Source organism: Centroberyx gerrardi, chromosome 3 (genome assembly GCF_048128805.1).
Source record: "Centroberyx gerrardi isolate f3 chromosome 3, fCenGer3.hap1.cur.20231027, whole genome shotgun sequence".
Classification (NCBI taxonomy): Eukaryota; Metazoa; Chordata; class Actinopteri; order Beryciformes; family Berycidae; genus Centroberyx; species Centroberyx gerrardi.
In genome coordinates this window covers 610,108-634,107 of record NC_135999.1, presented here as the reverse complement: position 1 = coordinate 634,107, position 24,000 = coordinate 610,108, and the positions used below count along the sequence as shown (strand labels likewise).

Below are 24,000 nucleotides of genomic sequence, written 5' to 3'. Positions count from 1 at the left end.
TAGCACATTTCATACACAGTGGCTATTTAAAGTGCTTTACATAAATAAAAGAAAAAAATACATACATCCATAAATCTATACACTGCATCCAATATCAAGACTCAAAAGTATAGGAGTAAACAGTTAGGCAGATGCTTTTGCCAATTATCACCCTTTTTAAGTCAAAATTTCATAAAAATCTAATATTTACTGTAATCTAATATTTTCAATCTAATATTTAATTAAAAACAAAGTTAAAATATCTGCTCTGTCGGCATTTGGATAGCTGCATTTGGCATTTCCAACCCAAGTGGTGTATTCCAACCTGTACCACAGACGATGGGATGATGCGGTCGTGACGATGTGAGTGACAGCAGCATGACTGTCTGAACTATGAAACACCAGCTAACACTGCACAATTTATGGGCAAAGAAAAGGAAAAAAAAAAAACAGCACAGGTGTGTTTCTCTGAAGACCTTAATTCATTCATCAATAACTGACTCTCACATGAAAAACAATAACTTGATTCTGTCCAGTTAAATATCTGATTCATTTTATTTTCTCAGTCAAATGTCTGTTCTTGTCCATGTGAAGTTAAAACTCTGTTCAGTTACCGTTCACATACAATCCACTCTGTTTACAGTGATGGATCATGTTTGTTTACAATGAAATGAGCAGTAAACATATATGAAAATGCTAATATTCTCACTTTAAGATTTAAGTGTGTGTGTGTGTGTGTGGGTGTGTGTGTGTGTGTGATCCTGTACAGACTGAACTATCATCTCAGCAGCTGTCTTTAGTCAGCAGAGCAGTGTGAGTGTTTCTCTCTCCCTCCTCTATCTGACAAGAGACACTGAGGAACCAGACCCAGACTCAGACCAGAACCCAAACCCAGGGTAGAGTGGTTCAGTGAATGTGGAGTGGAAGGTGTGGAGGTGGATCAGTGTGTCAGAGGAAACTCTGTAGAAGGACAGAGAGCCAGCAGACCAGTCCAGATACACTGCTACTCTGTTAGAGCCAGAGGAAGAGGGGGAAGGTATGAATGTTGCTCTGTTATTGTGACAGAAAGAGTAACCATCATCAGAGCAGGACAGACTCCAGGACTTTTCATTCCATCCAATCCTGCAGTCTTCACCCCTTCCTCTCCTTCTGATTCCTCTGTAAGTCACTCCTATATAAACCACTCCTTTCCTCTCGACCTCCCAGTAACAGCGACCAGTCAGACCATTTCTACACAGCAGCTGTTTCCTATAGTCAAATCTCTCTGGGTGATCAGGATATGGCTGCTTCTCTTCCACCTCTGTCACCTTTCTGTTGTCTTCAGACAGGAAGAGCTTTCTGTTTGCTGTGTTTGGGTCCAGTGTGAGTTCACAGGCATCTGATGAGAGAACAAGACTCAATACAGCAGCAGCTTAGAATAGAATAGAATAGAATAGAACAGAATAGAATAGAATAGAATAGAATAGAATAGAATGCCTTTATTGTCCACATGTGGAAATTCATTTTGTTCAGGTCAGCCACATACAAGACATGCAGGGAGTTTCTCATCTAATCTCATCTCATCTAACCTGTTCTGGTTATTTGTTGATTTATTGACAGTTTGATAATTAATTTCTCAGCAGTTTGATGATGTCACATGATGTCAGCCATCATCCTGATTCTCAGTAGGATCTGAATGAATGGACGTCACATACTGTGGTGTAGATGGACTTTCTATCTCAGTAGTTGAATGTGTGTTGCTTTGTTTTCATGAATCAAACTAAATACACACTTACACTTCCTCAGACCTGGTTTCAGCCACTGCTCTCCACCATGGTCCACACTGGGGAATAAACAAAGTCAGATCAGCAGATTCTCTTTGATGATGGAAACATAGACATTTAATAACCTTCAATATGAAGGATTTCCACTCATATCCTCCATTAAACATGAAACAGTATTCCTCATCTTCTCAGTGTGACAGAGAAAATGTGTGTGACTCTCAGCCTTCTAGCAGACGTTGCCTCTCCATACCTGAGAGAGTCCAGTCTCCAGTGTGGATCCTCCAGTCCAGCAGAGAGCAGCTTCACTCCTGAGGCTCCTGGATGATTGTAGCTCAGGTCCAGCTCTCTCAGATGGGAGGGGTTGGAGCTCAGAGCTGAGGCCAGAGAAGCACAGCCTTCCTCTGTGAGCAGACAGCCTGCCAGCCTGCACACACACACACACACACAGCAAACAGATACATATTGTTGCATTTCCTTCCAGTGATGTATAGTTTGTTGGGTTATAAAACGATATTGATAATTATCTCGGTTCAATTTTCCTTGATTTCAAAATAAAAGCAGCTTGATAACTTTCACTAACGACCACAGCAGAGTTCCTTTGTATAATTCCAGTTATTTTCAACCTGGACCTTGTTTTCCTAGTTTTTGTCGTCATGACGATTGAGTTCAACCTTTCATCACTTCCTTCACTGTAGAGTTTTACGTAGTTTCAGTTAAACAGGAGCGCTGCTGTCCAACACACACACACACACACACACACACACACACACACACACACGCACACACACACAGCAAACACACTCTCCAACAGTTGAACCCAAAAAGTGATTAAAACACAGTAACACTCTCACTGCAGTTAAACGTCTTCAGATAGTTGTGACTGAACACTTATCATGACATTTCAGTTATAATAGTCCAATTGATGATTTCTTAGCGCTGCTCACTCTCTTCCCTGTTTACTTGTCACAGCCCCGGTTCACCACTAGATGGCTCCACTGAACTGTTCATGACCCGGACCGCTTGCTGCCAATAATTATGGTTCAACTTGTAGCGGTTTGACCAAGTTTAAACCAGTCAAAAGTTCGAGTCAATGTCAAACCCCACAAAGGATACATGCATTCTGAATACACATGAACCCTGGTTATTTTTTACAACACAAACAAATTAATTGCAAGGCAGTAGAATGTAACACACAATTTAAATAAACTCAACCACACCATCAGTTCAATTTTCAAAGGTTATATTAGAGCAAAAAGGGGTAGAAGAAAAGTTATTTATAATTCAGTCCAGTTCCATATAATTCAGTTCAGTTAATAAAGGAACAAAAATACTCCACTTCGGGATTTCCCGGTTATCCAACAAACAAAACTCAAAACAAGGAAGTATCCCCAACCACAGTTCAGTTCCGCTAACTCAAAAACAAAAATCCACAAACCCCCAAAGCTTTGGTCAAAGTCAAATCAAATCGTCACTTGGCTTCCGCCGACTCACGGTTACCGCGGTGATTAATAAGCTGTTGTCGAGTCTCCACGGACGTTTGGCTGTCAGATCCTCGACGGATTTCCTTAGGAAGATGAGAAGAGATGTTTTGCCAGGTTCATGAGGACTAACCATGGACTTAACACGGCGCAATTGCCTGGGTAGGCTGACGAAGTGGAGGTCTCACTTCTCCCTGCTCTTTACTCGCCGGCGTCAGTCACCATACTGATTTGTGCGACTCATAAAGGGACGTAAGGGGCCGGTCTATCCGAAAGCGGGTAAATCAGAGCCATATCACTGGTTGACAGGACTGGTGGGTATGTGGAGGTGAGTGAAAAAAAACAGACTGATAGCCGGAAACATATCTCCCATTATCCATAACAACACAATTTGGGCGATCGCCACACTCTCCCCCCCTTGAAAAAAAAACAAAAACACACACAGCCCATAGAGTAAGGCGGTAAGCAAAGGTAGTTTTCTTCACTTTGTTCACAGGTCTATTAGGCTTTTATTCTCCTCCTCCACAGAATCAGATTCATATGCCGATGGTTTGTAGCTGTGATTATCAACCTCACTCTGCGCTTTCCATTCCCCCGGGGAACCGGATGGAGAAGCAGGGCTTGCATTTGGAAATCCAAAGAAGTCCTCATCCTCAGTCTCTTCCTCAAATATCTCCTTCAACCGCTGGCGTTGCTGCTCTTCCACTTGCTGCTCTTCCACTTGCTGTGCAGTTGGGTAGCAAGGTTTGAGGCGGGAGATGTGTACAATCCGTCTGTCTTCTCCACTATCCTCCGGAACCACCTCATAGTTTAGAGGCCCAACCTGCTGAATAACACGGTAGGGGCCTTGCCATTTCGGAGCAAGTTTTGCTGTGAATGACTTCTCAGCCTTGGAAAAGGGGTGGGCACGTAGCCAGACTTGGGCCTGCTCTTCCAAATTCATCTCTCTGCGATGCTTATCATAGTTCCTTTTCTGTTGCTTACGGGCTAGAGAAAGGTTTTTTGAGACAAAAGCCTTAAGGTCATCGAGCTGTGAGATTTTTGGATAAGCTGGAGAATCAGGCACAGCATCTCAGGGCTGTAGCAATACATCCAGTGGTCCCCTGAGTGGCCGGTGGAGGTTGAGTTCAGCCGGGGTAACTCCTGTGGACTCCTGTACCGCAGAGTTCAAGGCAAACCTGAACTCAGGAAGGTGTTTATCCCAGTGTTTATGCCTGGAGCCAAGGTAGGAGGCTATCATGGTCTTTAAGGTCCGGTTTATTCGTTCTGTTAGATTTGTCTGAGGGTGGTAGGCAGACGTTAGTTTGTGTGACACATTCCATGATTTGCAGGTGGCTTGGAAGATGGTGGAGACAAATTGGGAGCCTCTGTCAGAAAGGACGTAGTCCGGTATTCCCCATCGGGTGAAAATGTCCTGGGTGAGGATGCGAGAAATGGACTCAGCCGTAGCTTTCCTTAAAGGAAAGAGCTCCACCCTCCTTGAGTAGTAATCCACAAAAACAAGTAGGTAGAGATCTCTGCTGGAGCTCCTGGGGAAGGGACCCATTAAATCCATCCCCAGCATTTCCCAGGGGCGACATACCACTGTTTATTGTAGTTTTCCTGCTGGCTTGCGGCTTTCGGGTTTGTAAAGTTAGCAGACTTGACAATTTGTCACATACTGCTTGACATCCCAGCTCAGTTTTGGCCAGTAAACAAGACTCTGCATCCTTCGGTAGGTTTTGTATCTTCCCAGCTGGCCGGCAAGAGGGCCTTGATAGAATGATGTCAGGAGCTGTGATCGAAGGCTCTCAGGTATGTATATCTGGTACATGGTTTTATAAGGCAACCTTACAACCTGGTAGATTAAATCCTCAAAGATGGTAAAAATGGTATTGGTATTCACCTGTATTTCACCCTTCTCCACAATGTTTTGGTAAAGAGTTTGACATTCAGGGTCTTTCTGCTGGGCATTCCACTGAGACTACGGCTGCCATAGGCCAGGATTTCTTCATTACCTAGTTCTGTTCGTTGAACCAGTACGACACCAAGACCTACCTCACTGGCATCTGTGTAAACTAGGAACGGGAGATTGAAGTTTGGATGTCCCAAGACAGGAGGACTCATCAAGTGCTTTTTAAGAGTGTCAAAGGCAGTTTGGCATTCAGGTGACCAACAGAACTTAACCCCCTTTCTTTTCAGGGCATTGAGAGGCTCTGAAATTTGTGAAAAATTTGGCACAAACCGATGGTACCATCCAGCCATGCCCAGGAACCGCTCAAGAGATTTTCTGTTGTTGGGCACTGGGAAGTTTTGGACAGCCTGTGTTTTCTCTGGGTCCACCTGAACCCCGTCTGAAGACACGACATGTCCAAGGAATGTCAGGGAGGTACGGAAGAATTTACTTTTCTTCACATTTACAGTGAGGCCTGCCTGCCTGAGCTTGTCCATGATGGCTTGGACGTCCTTGAAATGTTGTTGCCAGGAATCAGAATAGATTATATCATCCAAGTACACAAAGCCAGTGCACCCCTTGAGTTCTCCTAAGACCATATCCATGAGCCTTTGGAAGGTGGCAGGGGCATTTTTCAAGCCAAAGGGCATTACTTTGAACTGGTATAGGCCGTATGGACAGATGAAAGCAGTCTTGGCTCGGGAATCCGGATCCATCTCCACTTTTCAGTATCCACTGTTAAGATCTAGACCTGAGAACACTGTGGCTCCAGCAAGGGACTCAAGGATTTCCTGGATGGTAGGGATGGGATAAGCATCGGTATGTGTCTTGGCATTGGGTTTTCTGTAATCCACACAGAATCTGGGTTTTCCATTTTTCCTGGGGACGATTACCACTGGAGAAGCCCATGCTGAAGATGAAGGTTCTATCACATTATTTTCCAACATTTCATCCAGCAGCTCTTTTAACACCTTTTGCTTCGGTGGAGAGAGACGGTAAGGTTTCTGTTTTATTGGCACATCATCAGTTAGAAATATTTGGTGTTTGAGCAAACCAGCGCGTCCTACTTTGGTGGTACAGACATCATTGTTGTATTGCAGCATCTCCATAAGCCTCTCTCTCATTTCTCCTTCCAGATGTGAGTCCTGAGCTGCCTTTTCCAAGAGGTCAGACACTTCTGGTAAGGGAGGTTGTATGGTCCAAGGCGCATTTGCCAGGAAGAGAGCAACATGGTTGCTAAGCTCCCCCCCTCCTGGTGTGCTGGATTGATTGGTTTGGAAAAAGTACCTCCCCATTATCCGTCTATCCGAAAGCGGGTAAATCAGACCCATATCACTGGTTGACAGGACTGGTGGGTGTGTGGAGGTGAGTGAAAAAAAACAGACTGATAGCCGGAAACATATCTCCCATTATCCATAACAACACAATTTGGGCGATCGCCACAAACTGTTGGCACCTGAATTTCATTATATCCTCGAGATGTGTTTCGGGGATATTATGGATTCACTCCACCCGCCACCGCCTTGTCCGCCGCAGATCCTTTGTGTGAACGCGATAACTTGAACAGTTTTTATAAGAATCTTTTCAAATTTGGTATGGACATTGATGACCCCTAGAGGAAGAACTGATTTAAATTCATATGTTTATGATGATTATAACTATTATTAATTAACTGATAAAATTAATGTCCATGCTATTTGGACCCATATCTCACCAATGGTGCATTATATTGTATTGAAATTTGTCAAGAGAATTGTTCAGGCAATTATGGAGATTTGTATGAAATTTGCACTGGTAAAAATTATTATTGCTTTTCTCTTTGGGCTCAATTTCCTGTGAGATGGTAAATGCTAGAGCCATGAAACTTCACACCATGGTCTAGTATGGCTTCAATTAGACTCACATGAAATATGACCCCCATCGGCCTGATGGTGGCGCTATAATTTAAGGTCAAAAATAAAAAGTTTAAAGTGCCGTATCTCCCACACCGATTGTCCGATTTACATGAAACTTGGTACACATGTCCACCTGACTGTACTCTACAAATTTGCCATAAGGACCCCAAGGTTCACCTGGAAAATTTTTGAGATATTTTGAATTCTTTGAAAAACAAATTTTTAACATCTCCTCCTACACCGTTTGACCGATTACCACCAAAATTGGTCAGTAACATCTACGGTCCTACGCTCCTTAAATTTTGTTCATAGATTGTTGATATCTACTGTAGTTTTGAAGATATTAACTTAAAGTTAATAGCCAAAGACAATCGTTGCCCCTCCTTTGAACTCAGTCTCAGCCTCTCAGCTTTTGGAGCCCCTCTGCCCCTGTCGATCAGCTGGTTATTCTTCCTGTATTCTTCCTTCCGGTTCCAGTGCCACGCTGCTAGCACGCTGCTAGCATCCTCCTGACGTCGTCGCGGAATATTATTCGTTTTTTTTTTTGCTTTTTTATTATTCGTTTTTTCCTCTAACCTCTCCCTCTTAATTCCTCCCCTTCAACCTGTGAACTGCATATCCTTCAATTTCTTCTGCATCTCCCCTCTCAACTTCTGTTGGTTTATCTGTAGCAATTTAGTATCATCTGTTAGCCTTGCTTGTTTACCTAGCCACAGCTAGTTAGCAGCTTTCGCTATTAGCCCTATCTTGTGGGCTTATTTCTTGCTAGTTAGTAACTCTGGCCATGAGCCAGCCGTCTGTTGTACGGCCCGATTTTCAACCGTCGCCCCTGGTTGAGAATCGTTTTGCTCCGCTTGGTAGTCCCTGTGGCCAGCCTGCCGCCCCGGCTCCTTGGGCCCCGCTCTAAACCACGCATCTTACTTATAGGTGACTCCATAACCCGTAACATTAGGCTAGAAGCACCAGCCGAAATAATCTGTCTACCAGGGGCCAGAGTTCCCGACATAGAGGCTACTCTTAGGGTGCTGACAAACAGGCATAGACATGTGGATAAGGCACACAACAACCAGGCTAACCAGGCTACTCATGATAACATCGTAGTACATGTCAGCACCAACAACGCTAGGATGAAACAGTCGGAGGTCACTAAACACAGCATAATTAGGACATGTGACCTCGCCAGCAAGATGAGTCGGCATCGCTTAATTGTCTCTGGTCCCCTCCCCGTCACACTTAATGATGATATCTACAGCAGATTAGTCGCCCTTAATCGCTGGCTGGCCAAGTATTGTGAGCAACAGGGTTTTATGTTTTTAGATAACTGGCCCTCCTTCTGGGCTAAACCTGGCATGCTTAAGACAGATGGCATACACCCTACTGGGTTGGGCGCCCACATTTTGTCTAGGAACATGGACAGGTGCCTGAGGCAGGTATGACACACTCCCCTAAGGCATGCTGGGTTGCAGGTTGTTAGACAGCCTGCTAGGATTTCACCTAGTGCGGATTTGGAGTCTGATAGTTCAGGTAGCTTAGTGTACCCAATCTTGACTGTGTCCCGCCCTCGCCGCCCTCGCTGTGCCACCTTTTGCCATCGCCGAGCCAAACATTCTCAGTATAACCTTATTCATATCGACCCTTCTGGCAGCAGCACTGACTCTACAACGAACTCTATTGCGTACTCGCAAATCAACACCGTATCCCTTCCCCGTCTCTCCTCCCGTCGTCCTCGGCCGCCGCCTGGAACAAATAGTAGTAACATAATTGAGATTAAACCTATTCGCAATGCTGAGCGTCCCAAAACTACTAGCAACACAAAGCGCATACGATTCGGATTCATTAATATCCGATCACTCGCTAACAAAGCCCTGCTGGTCAATGACTTAATTACAGAACATAGTATTGACATAATGGGATTATGTGAAACCTGGCTAAAGCCAAATGATGTTCTCCCTTTAAATGAAGCTTCCCCCTCTAATTTTACCAACTCGCATGTTGCTCGGACATCTGAGAAAGGTGGAGGCGTTGGCCTAATCTTCAATTCGAGTCTGAACCTTTCACCAGATCTAAGTAATAAACTCTCATCCTGTGAGATGCTCACTATGCGCCCGTCCATTCCAGTTAGCATGGGCCTTAACCACTCTGGTATCCTGCCTTTCTACCTAATTATCCTTTATCGCCCTCCTGGGCCCTATTCATCTTTTTTAGAAGAATTTTCCAATTTCCTCTCTGACCTTGTAACTCGTACGGATAACATCCTAATTATCGGTGATTTCAATATTCATCTAAATTGCAAAAACTAATCCACTTAGCAAAGCCTTTTCGTCCCTAATTGACACTTTTGGCTTTACTCAGTTGGTTCACGAACAGACCCATTCTAACGGCAACACTCTTGATCTGGTCCTTGCTCGTGGTATTAACGTGTCAGACTTAGAAGTTTTGCCGTATCCACCGGCATTATCAGATCATTATCTCATTAAATTTCAAATTACTCTGCCCTGTCGGCATTCTAATCTAGTTGATACCTACAGCATCCGCCGTATTGATACTTCCACAACTACAAAACTCGCTGATCTCCTACCTAAAACTCTTGCCTCTCTCCCTGAAGGAATCGGTTCCCTCGACGAGTTCACGGATAACTTTAACTCTATTCTAATTGACTCGCTTGACTCTGTTGCGCCCCTACTCATAAAGACCCGCCGTCTAAAGAAACCGTCGCCCTGGTTTACTGATGAAACTCGTGCACAAAAACAGGCGTGTTGAAAGCTAGAACGCAAATGGCGCTCATCTAAACTCGAGGTCTTTCGGCTATCTTGGAGTGATAGCCTAATGATTTACAAGCGTAAGCTCTCCGCCGCTAGGACCTCCTACTACTCAGATCTTATTAACACTAATAAAGATAACCCGAACTTTCTATTCGACACGGTAGCAAAACTTACTCGCAAACCCTCCCCTGTTCTCCATTTATTGCAAATGACTTTCTTAATTTCTTCAATCACAAAATTGATTGTATTAGAGATGAGATTAGCAATGCCTTACCCACCGAGGGCGTCGATCCCTCTCCTAATCGTGCATTAGACGCAATAGAGACCCCCGCCGTACTCTCGCAATTTGAGACTGTCTCCTTAGACACCTTCTATAAATTAGTACTTTCCTCTAAATCCACAACCAGCTTATCTGACCCTCTTCCTGCTAAATTGGTTAAGGAACTTCTCCCAATGTTAGGCCCCTCCCTACTCAATATCATTAACACCTCTCTCTCCTCTGGCATTGTGCCCTCGTCCTTCAAATCAGCCGTAATTAAACCTTTGCTCAAAAAATCTAACCTTGATCCTGATGTTCTTAATAACTTTAGACCAATCTCCCCTTCCTCTCTAAAGTCTTGGAAAGAATAGTTTCTACCCAATTAACTGACTACCTCTCGTGTAATAGTCTCTTCGAACCCTTTCAATCTGGTTTTAGGTCTCTTCATAGCACTGAGACTGCTCTCACAAAAGTGGTAAACGACCTACTCCTCGCCTCAGATTCCGACTCTTCTTTGTTCTTATCCTACTTGATTTGAGTGCGGCATTTGATACAGTCGATCATAATATTCTCTTAAACCGCCTAGCGAGCTACGTTGGCATCCGCGACTCTGCGCTTTCCTGGCTAAATTCCTACCTATCTGATAGAACGCACTGTGTCTCACATAAAAATGCTATATCTGATTACTCTAAAGTTAACTTTGGCGTACCGCAGGGCTCTGTGCTCGGACCTTTGCTTTTCTCCATTTACATGCTACCTCTTGGTGAAATTTTCCGCAGTTATGGTATTAAATTTCACTGTTACGCGGACGATACTCAAATTTACATACCAATTAGACCTGATGACCGTTTACAACTTTCAAACCTAGAATTATGCCTAATCGCTGTCACAAATTGGATGTCAATTGAAGTCGCAAGAAGTTTTGACTTCTTGTGACTAAATGCCAACAAAACTGAGATGCTAGTTGTTGGCCCAAAAAACCCAACTGCCTCTTGTTGCAGACCTTACTTTAAACTTTGGGGATTGCTTAATTACCCAGAGTTCCACAGTTAAAAACCTTGGCGTTACTTTCCACTCAGCTCTCTCATTCGATGCTCACATTAAGGAAATCACTAAGATAGCATTCTTCCACCTTCGCAATATCTCAAAAATTCGCTCCCTGCTAAATACGGCGGATGCTGAAACCTTAATACACGCTTTTGTTTCATCAATACTTGATTATTGTAATGTCTTACTCTCTGGCCTACCTAACTGCAGTATTAAAAACCTACATCTCGTGCAAAATGCTGCTGCCAGAATACTAACCAGAACTAGAAAATTTGACCACATTACTCCAATCCTAACCTCCCTTCACTGGCTCCCAATTCAAGGCAGATCTGACTTTAAGGTGCTTCTGTTAGCTTATAAATCGTTACATGGGCTTGCACCATCATATCTATCAGACCTCATCATCCCTTATATTCCACCTCGTGCCCTCCGATCGCAGGACGCTGGCTACCTTATTGTCTGTAGAATCAAGAAAAAATCAGCAGGCAGTAGAGCGTTCTCCTACCGAGCTCCCTATCTCTGGAACCAGCTACCTCTCACAGTCAGGGAAGCTAATTCTGTCGAAATCTTCAAATCTAGACTCAAAACCTATCTCTTCTCGCAATCTTACGACCTACCTTAGCACCGTTGGCCTGGGCTCGACACAGTCTTTTCTCTTACCCTAGACTAGACAGTATTTATATAGAAATTTGCCGTTGGGAACATAGCATAGCGCATGTCTAATCACTTTCTATCTGCTGTCTGTATGAGCGTGTCTGTGCCCAAATACGTCTGGGTTTTGTGCTGCTTCTGCACAGCTCTGTGTGTGTGTGTGTGTGTGTGTGTGTGTGTGTGCGGCTGGTTTTCTCCACCCTTTCTCAGATTCCTCTGACCCTGATGGTCTTCGGTGCTGGCCTTAGTCCTATCCCTGACACTGCTTCCACCTGGATTTCTCTCTCTCCGTGTGAGCGTTGTCTTTGTCTACACCTGTCTCTCCCCCCTTTCTCAGACTCCGGTGCAGTGCAGTGGTCGCCAGTGCATGCCTTAGTCCCATCCCTGCTGCCGCTCCCACCCGACGTGCTCTGACGTGTGTTCTGTGTGCAGCTGTCTTCTCTCCCCTTCCCCAGACTCCGGTCCAGTGTTCCACCTGTCAGTGGACAGGTGTTGCTCCGGCCTGGCGGTTGTCGGCACCGGCCTTGGTCCTGTTCCTGCCCAACGTGTCTCTTGTGTGTTCTGTTGCTGCTGTTTTCTCCCCTTCGTCTGTACATGTGTGTGTGTCTTGGGTGTGCTGTGTGTGCGTGTGTACGCTGCTTCCTCTCTCTCCTCTTCTCTGACTCCAGTGCAGTGTTCTACCTGGCAGTGACGGGTGCTGTCATGGCTCGTCAGTGCTGCTTTGCTCTTCCCTTCCGCTGTTCCCACCTGGATGCTGAATTACGACTGCTGTCCTCGCTCCTTTAGTGCTGGCCTCAGCCCCTTCTCATCGCCGCATGCTGCTTCTCCTTCTTTTGTCTCTCTCGGTTTTCTCCTGTCATTATTGTTGCCCATGACTCTGTCAATGTTTTACCAGGCACCTATTGCACGCTAAGCCGTCCTGAGGGGGATCCCTATTTGCCTCAGCCCACCCCAAGGTTTCTTCCAAGTTTTCCTACTAAGGTTTTTCCTGGGAGTTTTTCCTTGTGTGCTTTTAGGATCTAAGGCTGGGGTGCCAGGTAGGTTAGGCTATGTAGAATAGGTAGATTGTTTGTCGTGCTAAATCTGCTCCTACCCACCTTGTGTTTTTCACTGTTTGTCCTACATAAATTTTGTTTACCACTGAGTGTGTTTAGTTAGATCTAGCTAGACACATTCTCTGTAAAGTCCTCTGAGACATGCTTGTGATAAAGGGCTATATAAATAAACTTGACTTGACTTGACTTGACGGAGGCGTGGCCTATAAGCTAAATTGTCATAACTTTGTGATAGATGGTCCAATCATCATGAAACTTGGACAACATGTTCAGATATAATGAATGAACATATGTGCAAAGCCATTTAAATATTGACCAATAGGGAGCACCACAAATGCCAGAAAACTGTCTCTCCTAATCTTCTGTGCATCTCTGGTCTACTGGTTCAACTACAATTTCTAATTTAGCAAATCTCACTTGCTACATAAGCAATCACAGATATGGTCCTACAATCTAAACTAAAAAAATTACTCATATTGGAGAAAAATGGACATGTAATCATTTACAAAAAAGTGTACGAAAGTGTACAAAAACTTTCCCACCCCTAGTCCAAATACACCAAAATGCAAATGCTTAATAACTTAATAATAGCTTAGCTACATTTTAACAAATGGAAATGATTCAAATGTTCATAATACACATTTTTGTTAACATTGTTATATCACATTCATCATTTTAGATTCACTTTTAAAATATCTGGGACCACCACCTGCTGCATCAAATGACGAGGAACAGCCAGCTGAGCCTGTGCCGGCTTCCTCAGGTGAGTGCAATGTGTCAATATATGTTAAAGATTTTTAGCTATAAGCCTAATTGTCCTCATGTTTTATTTATCTCAGTTGGCTCAAGGATGTTCTCTTTAAAACAATATTAGGTTACGCTTACATTAACTACATGAACCATTCATTATGCAGTCATACAGTAACATTACATTGTTATTACATATCTCATTTGGAAACAATTTTTTTTATTTTTATAAATACTGTTTTATGTATATATATCTCTCTATATATATAAATATATATGTGTGTGTGTGTGTGTGTGTGTGTGTGTGTGTGTGTGTGTGTGAAGTTATTGTGAATATGAGGTGAAAGTGTGCTTTATGTGCCCTCCAGATGCAGCAAAGACAGATGATCCACTACCAACCGATCCTGCTGACTGGCCTTCACATCTCACAGACAAAATGAGGACAGAGTTTGTTAGGAGAGGACCTGGACCATATCAGGTAACACCTGAAACCATATTTCCAAGGAGAGATGATGGGAGAAGTTGCCACCGCCAGTACTTCAGCAGGACCTTAGTAAATGGAGAAAGGATCAAAAGAAGTCGGCTGACATATTCAAAAAACAAAAACAGTCTTTTTTGTTTTTGTTGTAAACTTTTCTCTGCAAAACAAATTCATTTAACAAATGAAGGACTTTCTGATTGGAAAAATGCAAGTGCTGTTTTGAACAGCCATGAAAATAGTCCGGAACACCTGAAAAACTTGGCGTCATGGAAAGAACTGGCAATTCGATTAAAACAAGGTACAACCATAGACAAACAAGAGCAGGCCCTCCTTGACGCAGAGCAGAGTCGGTGGAGAGCAGTGCTGACACGACTGGTTGCTATTGTACAGTCTCTGGCAGTGCGAAATATGGCATTGAGAGGAAAGACAGAAAGACTCCACTCTCCTTCAAATGGAAACTTTTTGAAAGAGGTTGAGCTTTTGGCGCAGTTTGACCCAGTGATGAAAGACCACGTCCACAAGATTGAAACTCAAACATCACATTTCAACTACTTGGGCAAAACCATTCAGAATGAGTTGATTGAATGCATCAGTGGAAAGATTCTATCAACAATTGTGCAAGAAATAAAGAAATGCAAGTACTTTTCCCTCATTTTAGATTGCACCCTGGATGTCAGCCACACTGAACAGCTGTCAGTAGTAATCAGAATTGTGTCATTGGAAGAAGAAGACCCCCAGGTTAAAGAGCACTTCATGCCATTCCTAGTGGCAGAGGAGTCCACTAGTGAAAGTTTGTCCACCCTGATTTTGAAGAGGCTGGGGGATTTGCAGATTGCCTTTGATGACTGCAGAGGACAGTCTTACGACAACGGCGCAAATATGAGAGGGAAGAACAAGAGAGTACAGGCCAGGTTACTGCAATTGAACCCAAGAGCTTTGTTTGTGCCTTGTGGGGCACATACACTCAATCTGGTACTTTGTGATGCTGCCAAAAGCTCCAGAGATGCCATATCATATTTTGGTATTGTGCAGAAGCTATACTGCCTGTTTTCTGCCTCTACATAGAGATGGGCCATCCTCAAAAAACACATCAACCTTTCGCTCAAAATGTGGTCAGAAACCAGATGGGAGAGCAGAGTGAAAGCTGTAGAGCCTCTGCGATATGAAGCCGCAGCTGTGAGAGAGGCATTGCTTGAGGTGAGAAACCAGGCCAAAGACCCAACCATCCGGATTGAAGCCCAGTCTCCGGCAGAAGAAGTGAGGTCATTCCGCTTTTCACTGTGCACAGTGGTCTGGTATGACATGTTGAGTCAAATTCAGCAGGTGAGCAAACTCATGCAGTCCCAAACAATGCAAGTGGATGTAGCAGTAATCTACTGAAAAAGACTGAAAAAGCTCTCGAGTCCTACAGAGCCACAGGCTTTGTGGCTGCACAAACGTCAGCCAAGGACATGTGTGAAGACATGAATGTGGACGCAGTCCTTGTGCAAAAGCGGCTGAGGTCCACAAAGAGGCACTTCTCATACGAGTGTCCTGATGAGCCATTGTGGGATGCCTTGCAAAATCTGGAGGCAACCTACTTTAACGTGGTGGTGGATGCTGCAGTGTCAGCACTAAAGGAGAGGTTTTCCACTCTTGAAGATGTGGAAGACAAGTTTGGCATTCTGTCAAACTTCCAAGACCTGCCACACCAAGAGCTGATGAAGCAAGCGGAGGCACTTGCACACACCTTAAGCCATGGAGGGCAATCTGATTTGGATGGGAAGGAGCTGGCTCAGGAGTTGGAAAATGTACCTGACTTGCCATCAAAGAGCATGACAACTCTTGAGTTGTTGAAATTCATTCATACAAAGCAGCTCACAGAAATATACCTCAACTTGTGTATTGCTCTGCGGATCAGTGCAACTCTACCAGTAACAGTAGCTTCAGCTGAGAGGAGTTTTTCGAAGTTAAAACTCATAAAAACATACTTAAGGTCAACCATGGCTCAAGAACGCCTCAGTGGTCTGGCTGTAATCAGCATTAACCATGAGGTTGGTGGTCAGATTTCATATGCTGATGTAATTGATGAATTTGCAGCAAGGAAGGCCAGAAGTATTGCACTGTAAGCCAGAAGCAGTAGAAGTCAAGTGTGATGATAGGGAATGGAATGTAAATAGTTCTTGAGACAAAGTGAATTTGTACTTTGTATTTATTTTGCATATTATACTGTATTTTGATTATTTAACACGTGTAACATTATTTTTACTTGAAAGCAAATTTGCACATATTCTTTTATTGTTTGTTATTGTTTGTTCTTGAGACAAAGTGAATTTGTACTTTTTATTTATTTTGTTGCATATTATACTTTGATTATTTAACACGTGTAACATATTATTTTTACTTGAAAGCAAATTTGACATTATTTTATTGTTTGTTATTGTTTGCTCTTGAAACAAAGTGAATATGTACTGGGGGGCTGGGGCAGGTTGCCTAGGGCACCAAATGTGCTAGGTCCGGCCCTGTGTGCATGTAAAGCAGAATTTAAATGGCCCTCTGTTGAACAGTAACAGTGATCCTGACCTGAGAGTCTCCAGTCTACAGTGTGGACTCCCCAGTCCAGCAGAGAGCAGCTTCAGTCCTGAATCCTGCAGGTCGCTGTTACTCAGGTCCAGCTCTCTCAGACTAGAGGACTGGGAGCTGAGAACTGAGGCCAGAGCTTCACAGCTTCTCTCTGACAGCTGATAGTCACTCAGCCTGAAGGAGAATTAGAGATGAAGACAAACAAGAACTTTGAAAATATTTCAGTTTTCTTTCCTGTATAAAAGATCACATCATATCTTGAATCTATCCAGTTTTCTATGCACTTACACAGATTTATTGGAGGCTTTGACCACTGGCAGCAGCCTCAGAAGAGCCTCCTCTGAAGCAGAGTATTTCTTCAGGTCAAACACCTTCAGCTCTTCTTCTGATGACAGTAAGATGAAGACCAGAGCCGACCACTGAGCAGGGGAGAGTTTGACTGTGGAGAGACTTCCTGATCTCAGGTACTGTTGGATCTCCTCCACTAGAAAACGGTCATTCAGCTCATTCAGACAGTGGAACAGATTGATGCTTCTCTCTGGAGAGGGATTCTTCTTGATCTTCTTCTTGATGTACTGGACTGTTTCCTGATTGGTCTGTGAGCTACTTCCGGTCTGTGTCAGCAGGCCTCGTAGGAGAGTCTGATTGGTCTCCAGTGAAAGACCCAGGAGGAAGCGGAGGAACAAGTCCAGGTGTCCATTTGGACTCTGTAAGGCCTTGTCCACAGCACTCTGATAGAGGAGATTTACCTGAGATTTGTCTCTGGAGGTTGACTGAGTTTCTGACAGCAGATTGACACCAGAGTCGATGAATGAGACGATGACATGAACAGCAGCCAGAAACTCCTGAATGCTCAGATGGAGAAAGCAGAAGACCTTGTCCTGGTACAGCCCACGCTCCTCTTTAAAGATCTGTGTGAACACTCCTGAGTACACTGAGGCTGCTCTGATATCAATGCCACACTCTGTCAGGTTGGCTTCATAGAAGATCAGGTTGTCTTTCTCCAGCTGCTCAAAAGCCAGTTTTCCCAGAGAGAGAATCATCTTCCTGCTCTCTGTAGTCCAGAGTGGATCTGTCTCAGCTCTCCCATGATACTTGATGTTCTGCTGTTTGGACTGAACCACCAGGAAGTGGATGTACATCTCAGTCAGGGTCTTGGGCAGGTCTCCTCTCTCATTGGTTTTCAACACATGGTCCAGAACTGTAGCAGTGATCCAGCAGAAGACTGGGATGTGGCACATGATGTTGAGGCTTCGTGAAGTCTTGATGTGGAAGATGATTCTTCTGGCCTGCTCCTCATCTCTGAATCTCTTCCTGAAGTACTCCTCCTTCTGTGGGTCAGTGAAGCCTCTCACCTCAGTCACCATGTCAACACACTCAGGAGGGATCTGATTGGCTGCTGCAGGTCGTGTGGTTATCCAGAGGCGAGCAGAGGGAAGCAGTTTCCCCTTGATGAGGTTTGTCAGCAGCACGTCCACTGAGGTCGACTCTGTAACATCAGTCAGGATCTCGTTGTTCTGGAAGTCTAGAGGAAGTCGACACTCATCCAGACCGTCAAAGATGAACACAACCTGGAACTTGTCAAACCTGCAGATTCCTGCTTCTTTGGTCTCAGTAAAGAAGTGATGAAGAAGTTCCACCAAGCTGTACTTTTTCCCTTTCAGCAGATTCAGCTCTCGGAAAGTGAATGGAAATGTGAACTGTATATCCTGGTTGGCTTTGTCTTCAGCCCAGTCCAGAGTGAACTTCTGTGTTAAGACTGTTTTCCCAATGCCAGCCACTCCCTTTGTCATCAATGTTCTGGTTGGTTTATCTCTTCCAGGTAAGGGTTTAAAGATGTCTTCACATTTGATTGTTGTTTCTGGTCTCGCTGGTTTCCTGGATGCTGCTTCAATCTGTCTGACCTCATGTTCATCATTGACCTCTCCACTCTCTCCCTCTGTGATGTAAATCTCTGTGTAGATCTGATTCAGAAGTGTTGGGTTTCCTGCTTTAGCAATCCCCTCAAACACACACTGAAACTTCTCCTTCAGACTGGATTTGAGTTGATGTTGACACGCAGCAGGAGTTTCTGAAAGAACAAAGAACAAATAACATCAATGAGTGGATGTTTTGGTAAACATGAGAAATGTGAACATTTCCTGGTAAATGTATATATATCTCCACTCCATGGCATCTCTTCAGCTCATCACTGGTGAGTGGACAAACAGGTCCTGACTGTGTGTGCAGCTCAGTGTGAAAGACAACTGGCATGGTGCTGATTGTTTTTCCCAGTGTGCACCACTGTGTTCAGCGTATTACACTCACATTAACAAATTAATCATTTTACCAGATTATCCAGAGGGATTGTGCTCATTTACCTTTCAATCTTGAAATGAATAGATCTCATTTGGCAAATGTTTAGATTTACAGCAGAGTTTGAACATTGTCATGGCTTCTTTTATTTAAAACTATAGCCACTATACGCCGTAAAGTTCCAACACGCAGGTCGGCTACTCACAGTTTGTTGATCTTGTGTTCTTGTTGGCTTGGATTATTTGGCTTGTTCCGAACAAATAATGACTCAAATACATTCAGAAAAATAAAACAGGCCTTGACAAGTCAAATGAAATCAAAAGGAGCAAAACTCAAATAAAATGTTTTCTCTCTAATAACTCCTTTCTTTACACTCGTTTTGTTTATATTCTACTTTCTTCCTTTGTTGCGGTTGAGAACTGTGGCTCGACGGCGTCTTCCAGCTACGGCTTGCACACCTGATTCAAATGAATTAGCTGGGGCGCCGCAAGTTATTTACTCTCATATTCTTTTGCCAATCTTTCACCTATGGGTGGCATCATTGTCTTGAAAACAAAAACAAAACTGGCTCTAACAGACATAAATCTCCCATTTTCCACCATCTCCCCTTTCCATCATGTTAAACCTGTTAAAAGCCTCTTACTGCTCTGCAGAGAGTCAGCCAGCTCCTCCTGCTTCATTCTCCTCAGGAACTGCAGTGTGATCTTCAGAAAAGCCTTTCTGCTCCTCCTCTGCTCTTCCTCCTCACTGTCCACCACCTCCTCATCCTCCCTCTGCCTCTCTAAGCATTCTGGGTAATCTGGACTCAGAGCCCTCTGGATCCTTTTCAGCTCATTCTTCACAAAGGTGACGATGTTCTCCTCCAGCAGCTGGAACAGAATAATATATAAATTAAACTTTCTTACTAAAATCATGGAACACAACATCAGATCCATCATAGACTGAAAGCCCGCTGGTCTAAAGAGTGCAGCATGGAGACTGAATGTTTGTTTTGCATTTCCCTTGTTGGTGAAGTAAAAGGTGTTGTTGTACATTTACACACCTTAAATATGGAGTCCAGGTCTGTTTGATGCTCCTGGGCAGACTGACCGCTGGGAACCTCTGACCTCTCCTGGTGCACTCTGGGAAAAACAAAACATCAGATATTAGGTCATAGGTCGTATGAGGTCATATTATCACACACACACACACACATTTTAAATACATTATTTGAATTCGCTCATGCACAGCACAGGATTCAAATGTTTCATGGTTCTACAGTTATGGACACTTAAAGGAATAATTCACCCACAAATTAAATTGTTGTCATCATCTCCTCCCCTCATGTCAGTTGAAACACTGGTGAAGTTTGTATGTTAATATAACACACAGTGAGTTAGCTGGCACAGCTTCATATCAGCCTTCTGCAAAACAACTGGAGTGAATGGAGAGCGTTTCTTTAGAGTCCAAAAAGGTAAAAAATGACAGAAAATTACTTCAAACAGCAGAATCCAAGAGTTCTGAATCCAAACTGGGGGGCGCTGCTCTTGTAGCGACCTGCAGCAGGTGTGTTTGTGTCTGTGCGTTTTTGTCGTCTAAAGTTGTTTGCCGTGATTGTTTGCCGTGTTTTTTGGACCGTCTATGACTATTTATGCAAACAGTCATCATGGAGATACTTTACATGGTTATACTATGGAATTTATGGCTCTATCACGGCCAGAGCTTCCAACCTCATCCACGCCACCTGGTAAGGCAATATTCTCGGGAGTTCTTAATGCAATGGGACGACCCGAACTGTGTGGACATGCATATGGATCCGCTTTTCATCCAAGATTTAAACACAGATATCTCTAGGTACAAGACTCATGGACGAGACAGAAATTACTCCGCTAAGGTGAGGAGACAAGGGAAAAGGGGAGGCGTCCGACTTAGATTAAAACATCAGAAACTGAGGCGCATTCCGCTCCCCTCTATAATCCTTGCAAATGTTCAGTCGCTCAGAAACAAGACTGACGAGTTGCAGGCAAAAACCATCTACACGAATACAGAGATGCCTGCATTATGGCCTTCAGTGAGACATGGCTCACGTCTACAGACACCGACTCTGATCTGACAATCAGCAGCTTTGGAGCGCCTGTCAGGCTGGACAGGGATACGAATGCTCTGGGGAAATCCCAAGGAGGCGGAGTCTGTGTGTATATAAATCAGCAGTGGTGCAATAATGTCACCATCAGGGAGTCCATATGCACAGCCAACATCGAATTGTTGTCTGTCTCTGTCTGTCCATTTTATCTCCCCAGGGAGTTCCCCCAGTTATTTGTGATAGTAGTGTATATACACCCAAAAGCAAATGCCCAAATTGCTACTGACACCATCTACAGAGTGACACAAAGACTCCAGTTCCTTTCCCCTGATGCCTGTGCTTGTTAATGGGAGATTTTAATAATTGCAAACTGAACAAATCCCTGAATCTTTACCAGTACGTCACCTGCCCAGCTAGGAAAAATAAGACTCTAGACTTGTGTTATGGTTCTATAAAAGGAGCATACAAGGCTTCTCCTAGGCCCCCCCTTGGTTCCTCTGACCACAGCACCATCTATCTCACCCCTGTATATAGGCCAACGCTTAAGAGGTAGAAGGTGAAGACAAGAGAAGGCAAGGTTTGGAGTGATGATGCTGTTTCTAAATTACAGGGATGCTTTGATTGTACTGATTGGTCTGTGTTTAAGGACTCTGCCTCAGATATTGATGAACTCACTGACACTGTATGCAGTTATATCGCATTTTGTGAGGATACTGTCATTCTTAAGAAGCATGTTAAAGTGTACCCTAATAACAAGCCATGGGTTACTAAATCCCTGAAAAATGTGCTAGATAGAAAACATAGGGCCTTCCTTAAAAGTGACAGAAAAAAGAGAGGCAAGGAGAGAGGTCAGAGCGGAAATAAAGAGGGCCAAGTTACAATATAAAAATAAGCGGAAAATTTAAGCAGCAACAATTTGAAGGCAGCATGGGACGGAATGAGGAAAATGACAGGCCAGTTAGTATTACAGGCTATGATAGCAACAAAGACCTAGCTGAAGCACTAAATACTTTTTATTTAAGATTTGATACCCTTGACTTTGCAGATGAACTTGTTTGATGCTCAGGATGTTAAGGCAGTATTTCAGAAAAATAAGATAAATAAGAGCCCAGGGCCGGATTGTATCACAGGAAGACTGCTTAAGTATTGTTCAGAACAGCTCTGTGAGGTGTTCTGTTATATATTTAGGATGTCTCTGGAGCAGCGAAGGGTTCCAAAGATATGGAAGGAGTCGATTGTTGTCCCGGTGGCTAAAAGCAGAACACCTAAGGAGCTAAATGACTTCAGACCAGTGGCATTGACATCACTGGTCATGAAGTCCTTTGAAAGGCTGGTCAAAAGGGAACTGTTGGAAATGGTGGGGGAGGCTCTGGACCCCATGCAGTTTGCATATAGGGCTGGGATGGGAGTAGAGGATGCCTCAATCACATTACTCAACTTCCTGTATAAACACCTAGAAGGTCCTGGCACACATGTTAGACTTTTATTTTTGGATTTGTCATCTGCGTTTAATACTATCCAACCACATGTTTTAGCTAGGGAATTGCTTATTTATTTTAATCTTGATGTAAATTTTGTGGGCTGGATTGTAGATTTTTTAACATGTAGGTCTCAGAGGGTGAGAGTGAATGGCTTTCTGTCAGAACGGCACTCCTCTTCCACTGGCTCTCCTCAGGGCTGTGTCCTGTCCCCCTTGCTGTACATTCTTTACACCAATGACTGTAGAAGCCAGCATGGGGACAGGCACATCCTGAATTCGCTGATGATACAGTTATCATCAGCCTGCTCCATAAAGACGAATCTGAGCACGGGCCGGTGGTAGATGAGTTTGTCAAATGGTGTGATGAGGCCTTCCTCCAATTAAATGCCACAAAGACCAAGGATATGGTCATTGATTTTAGAAGGAAATCATCCCACCCACCATCTCAGACCTTCATCAAAGGAATTGGCATTGAATTTGTAGAACATTATAAATATCTTGGAACAGTCATTGACGATGACCTGAAATTTGATGCAAATTCTAATGCGGTCTGTAAGAATGGACAGCAAAGTTTGTACTTCCTTAGGAAGTTAAATGCTTTCAATGTAGATAGGAAAATGATGTCTTTGTTTTACAAGTCATTTATTGAATCTGTTCTTACTTTTTCTATGATTGCTTGGTATGGTAACCTGAACATCAGGGACAAAAACCACCTGAGCTATATTGTGAAGGTGGCTGGTAAGGTGATAGGTGTCCCACAGACCCCTCTGATGGCTATCTTTGACCAGCAGGTTCTCCGCAAGGCCAGGTCTATATTAGACTGCACAAACCACCTCCTTCACTTTGAGTTTGAAACTCTTCCCTCAGGCCGTAGATTTAGAGTACCCCGGTTCAAATGCAATAGGAGTAAAAACTCCTTTGTTCCCTGTGCAATAACTCTGCTTAATCTACACATGTAATTTAGCATTTTAGAGATTGTTTTGTTGTACTATTGTGTTCTGTATATTGTATGTACAGGAAACATGTTTGTACTTTTTATTTTTGTACTTTTTGTTTTTGTTTTGTGCTACTGTAACCCTGCATAACAAGATATAATGCAGAACAAGAGATAATCTGGGAGATAATGAGGTGAATATTGGACTTTTGGACCCACAGTGTGATCGTTTGGCTTCACAACACTTGGATTCTTCTGTTTGGAGTAATTTTATGATAATTTTTTTACATTTTTGGAACTCTGAAGAAATGGTCTCCATCCAGTTGTTTTGGAGAAGGCTGATATGAAGCTGCTCCAGCTAACTCACTGTGTGTTATATTGACATACAATACAAAACATCGGGGTGTTGTGGGAACATTGGAAAACACAGAGGATCAAAGCTCCTCACCATCACACAGGAGTGTTTACTGTCTAACAGTATGAAGGGCCAGACCAATTTTATATCTCATGACTGACAGTCTGATGACAACAAACCCATCTGCTTTCATCACCAGTTTTACATTTCTACCTTTTATCAATAGAGTGGTGTCCATGTTTGAAGTCAATAGGATGACCCA

General features: G+C 43.6%; 2 protein-coding genes across 2 annotated transcripts in view; both read right to left on the bottom strand.

The window, feature by feature from the left end:
- The window catches only part of LOC139925031 (NLR family CARD domain-containing protein 3-like), a 92,192-nt gene that overhangs the window by 22,378 nt on the left and 45,814 nt on the right, over positions 1-24,000 (bottom strand). Inside the window, exon 3 of the mRNA XM_078291857.1 lies at positions 23,952-24,000. This exon is cut by the window's right edge and continues 65 nt beyond it. Coding sequence (XP_078147983.1) covers positions 23,952-24,000 — 49 coding nt within the window. The remainder of the gene's footprint in view (positions 1-23,951) is intronic.
- On the bottom strand, positions 653-2,213 carry LOC139909211 (stonustoxin subunit beta-like). The gene is made up of 3 exons (XM_071896207.2): positions 1,993-2,213; positions 1,755-1,801; positions 653-1,357 (listed from the first exon to the last, which is right to left on the bottom strand). Exons 1-3 carry the CDS (start codon positions 2,211-2,213, stop codon positions 816-818), a joined length of 810 nt encoding a protein of 269 aa, XP_071752308.2. The 3' UTR covers positions 653-815.

What these genes read in the sequence shown, in the direction of transcription:
- LOC139909211 (XM_071896207.2), bottom strand. Translation starts at nt 2,213, where the DNA reads ATGCAACAATATGTATCTGTTTGCTGTGTGTGTGTGTGTGTGTGCAGG. An exon ending in TGGAGACTGGACTCTCTCAG is followed by an intron (nt 1,802 to 1,992) that starts GTATGGAGAGGC and finishes TTTATTCCCCAG; the next exon opens with TGTGGACCATGGTGGAGAGC. An exon ending in GAAACCAGGTCTGAGGAAGT is followed by an intron (nt 1,358 to 1,754) that starts GTAAGTGTGTAT and finishes TTCTCTCATCAG; the next exon opens with ATGCCTGTGAACTCACACTG.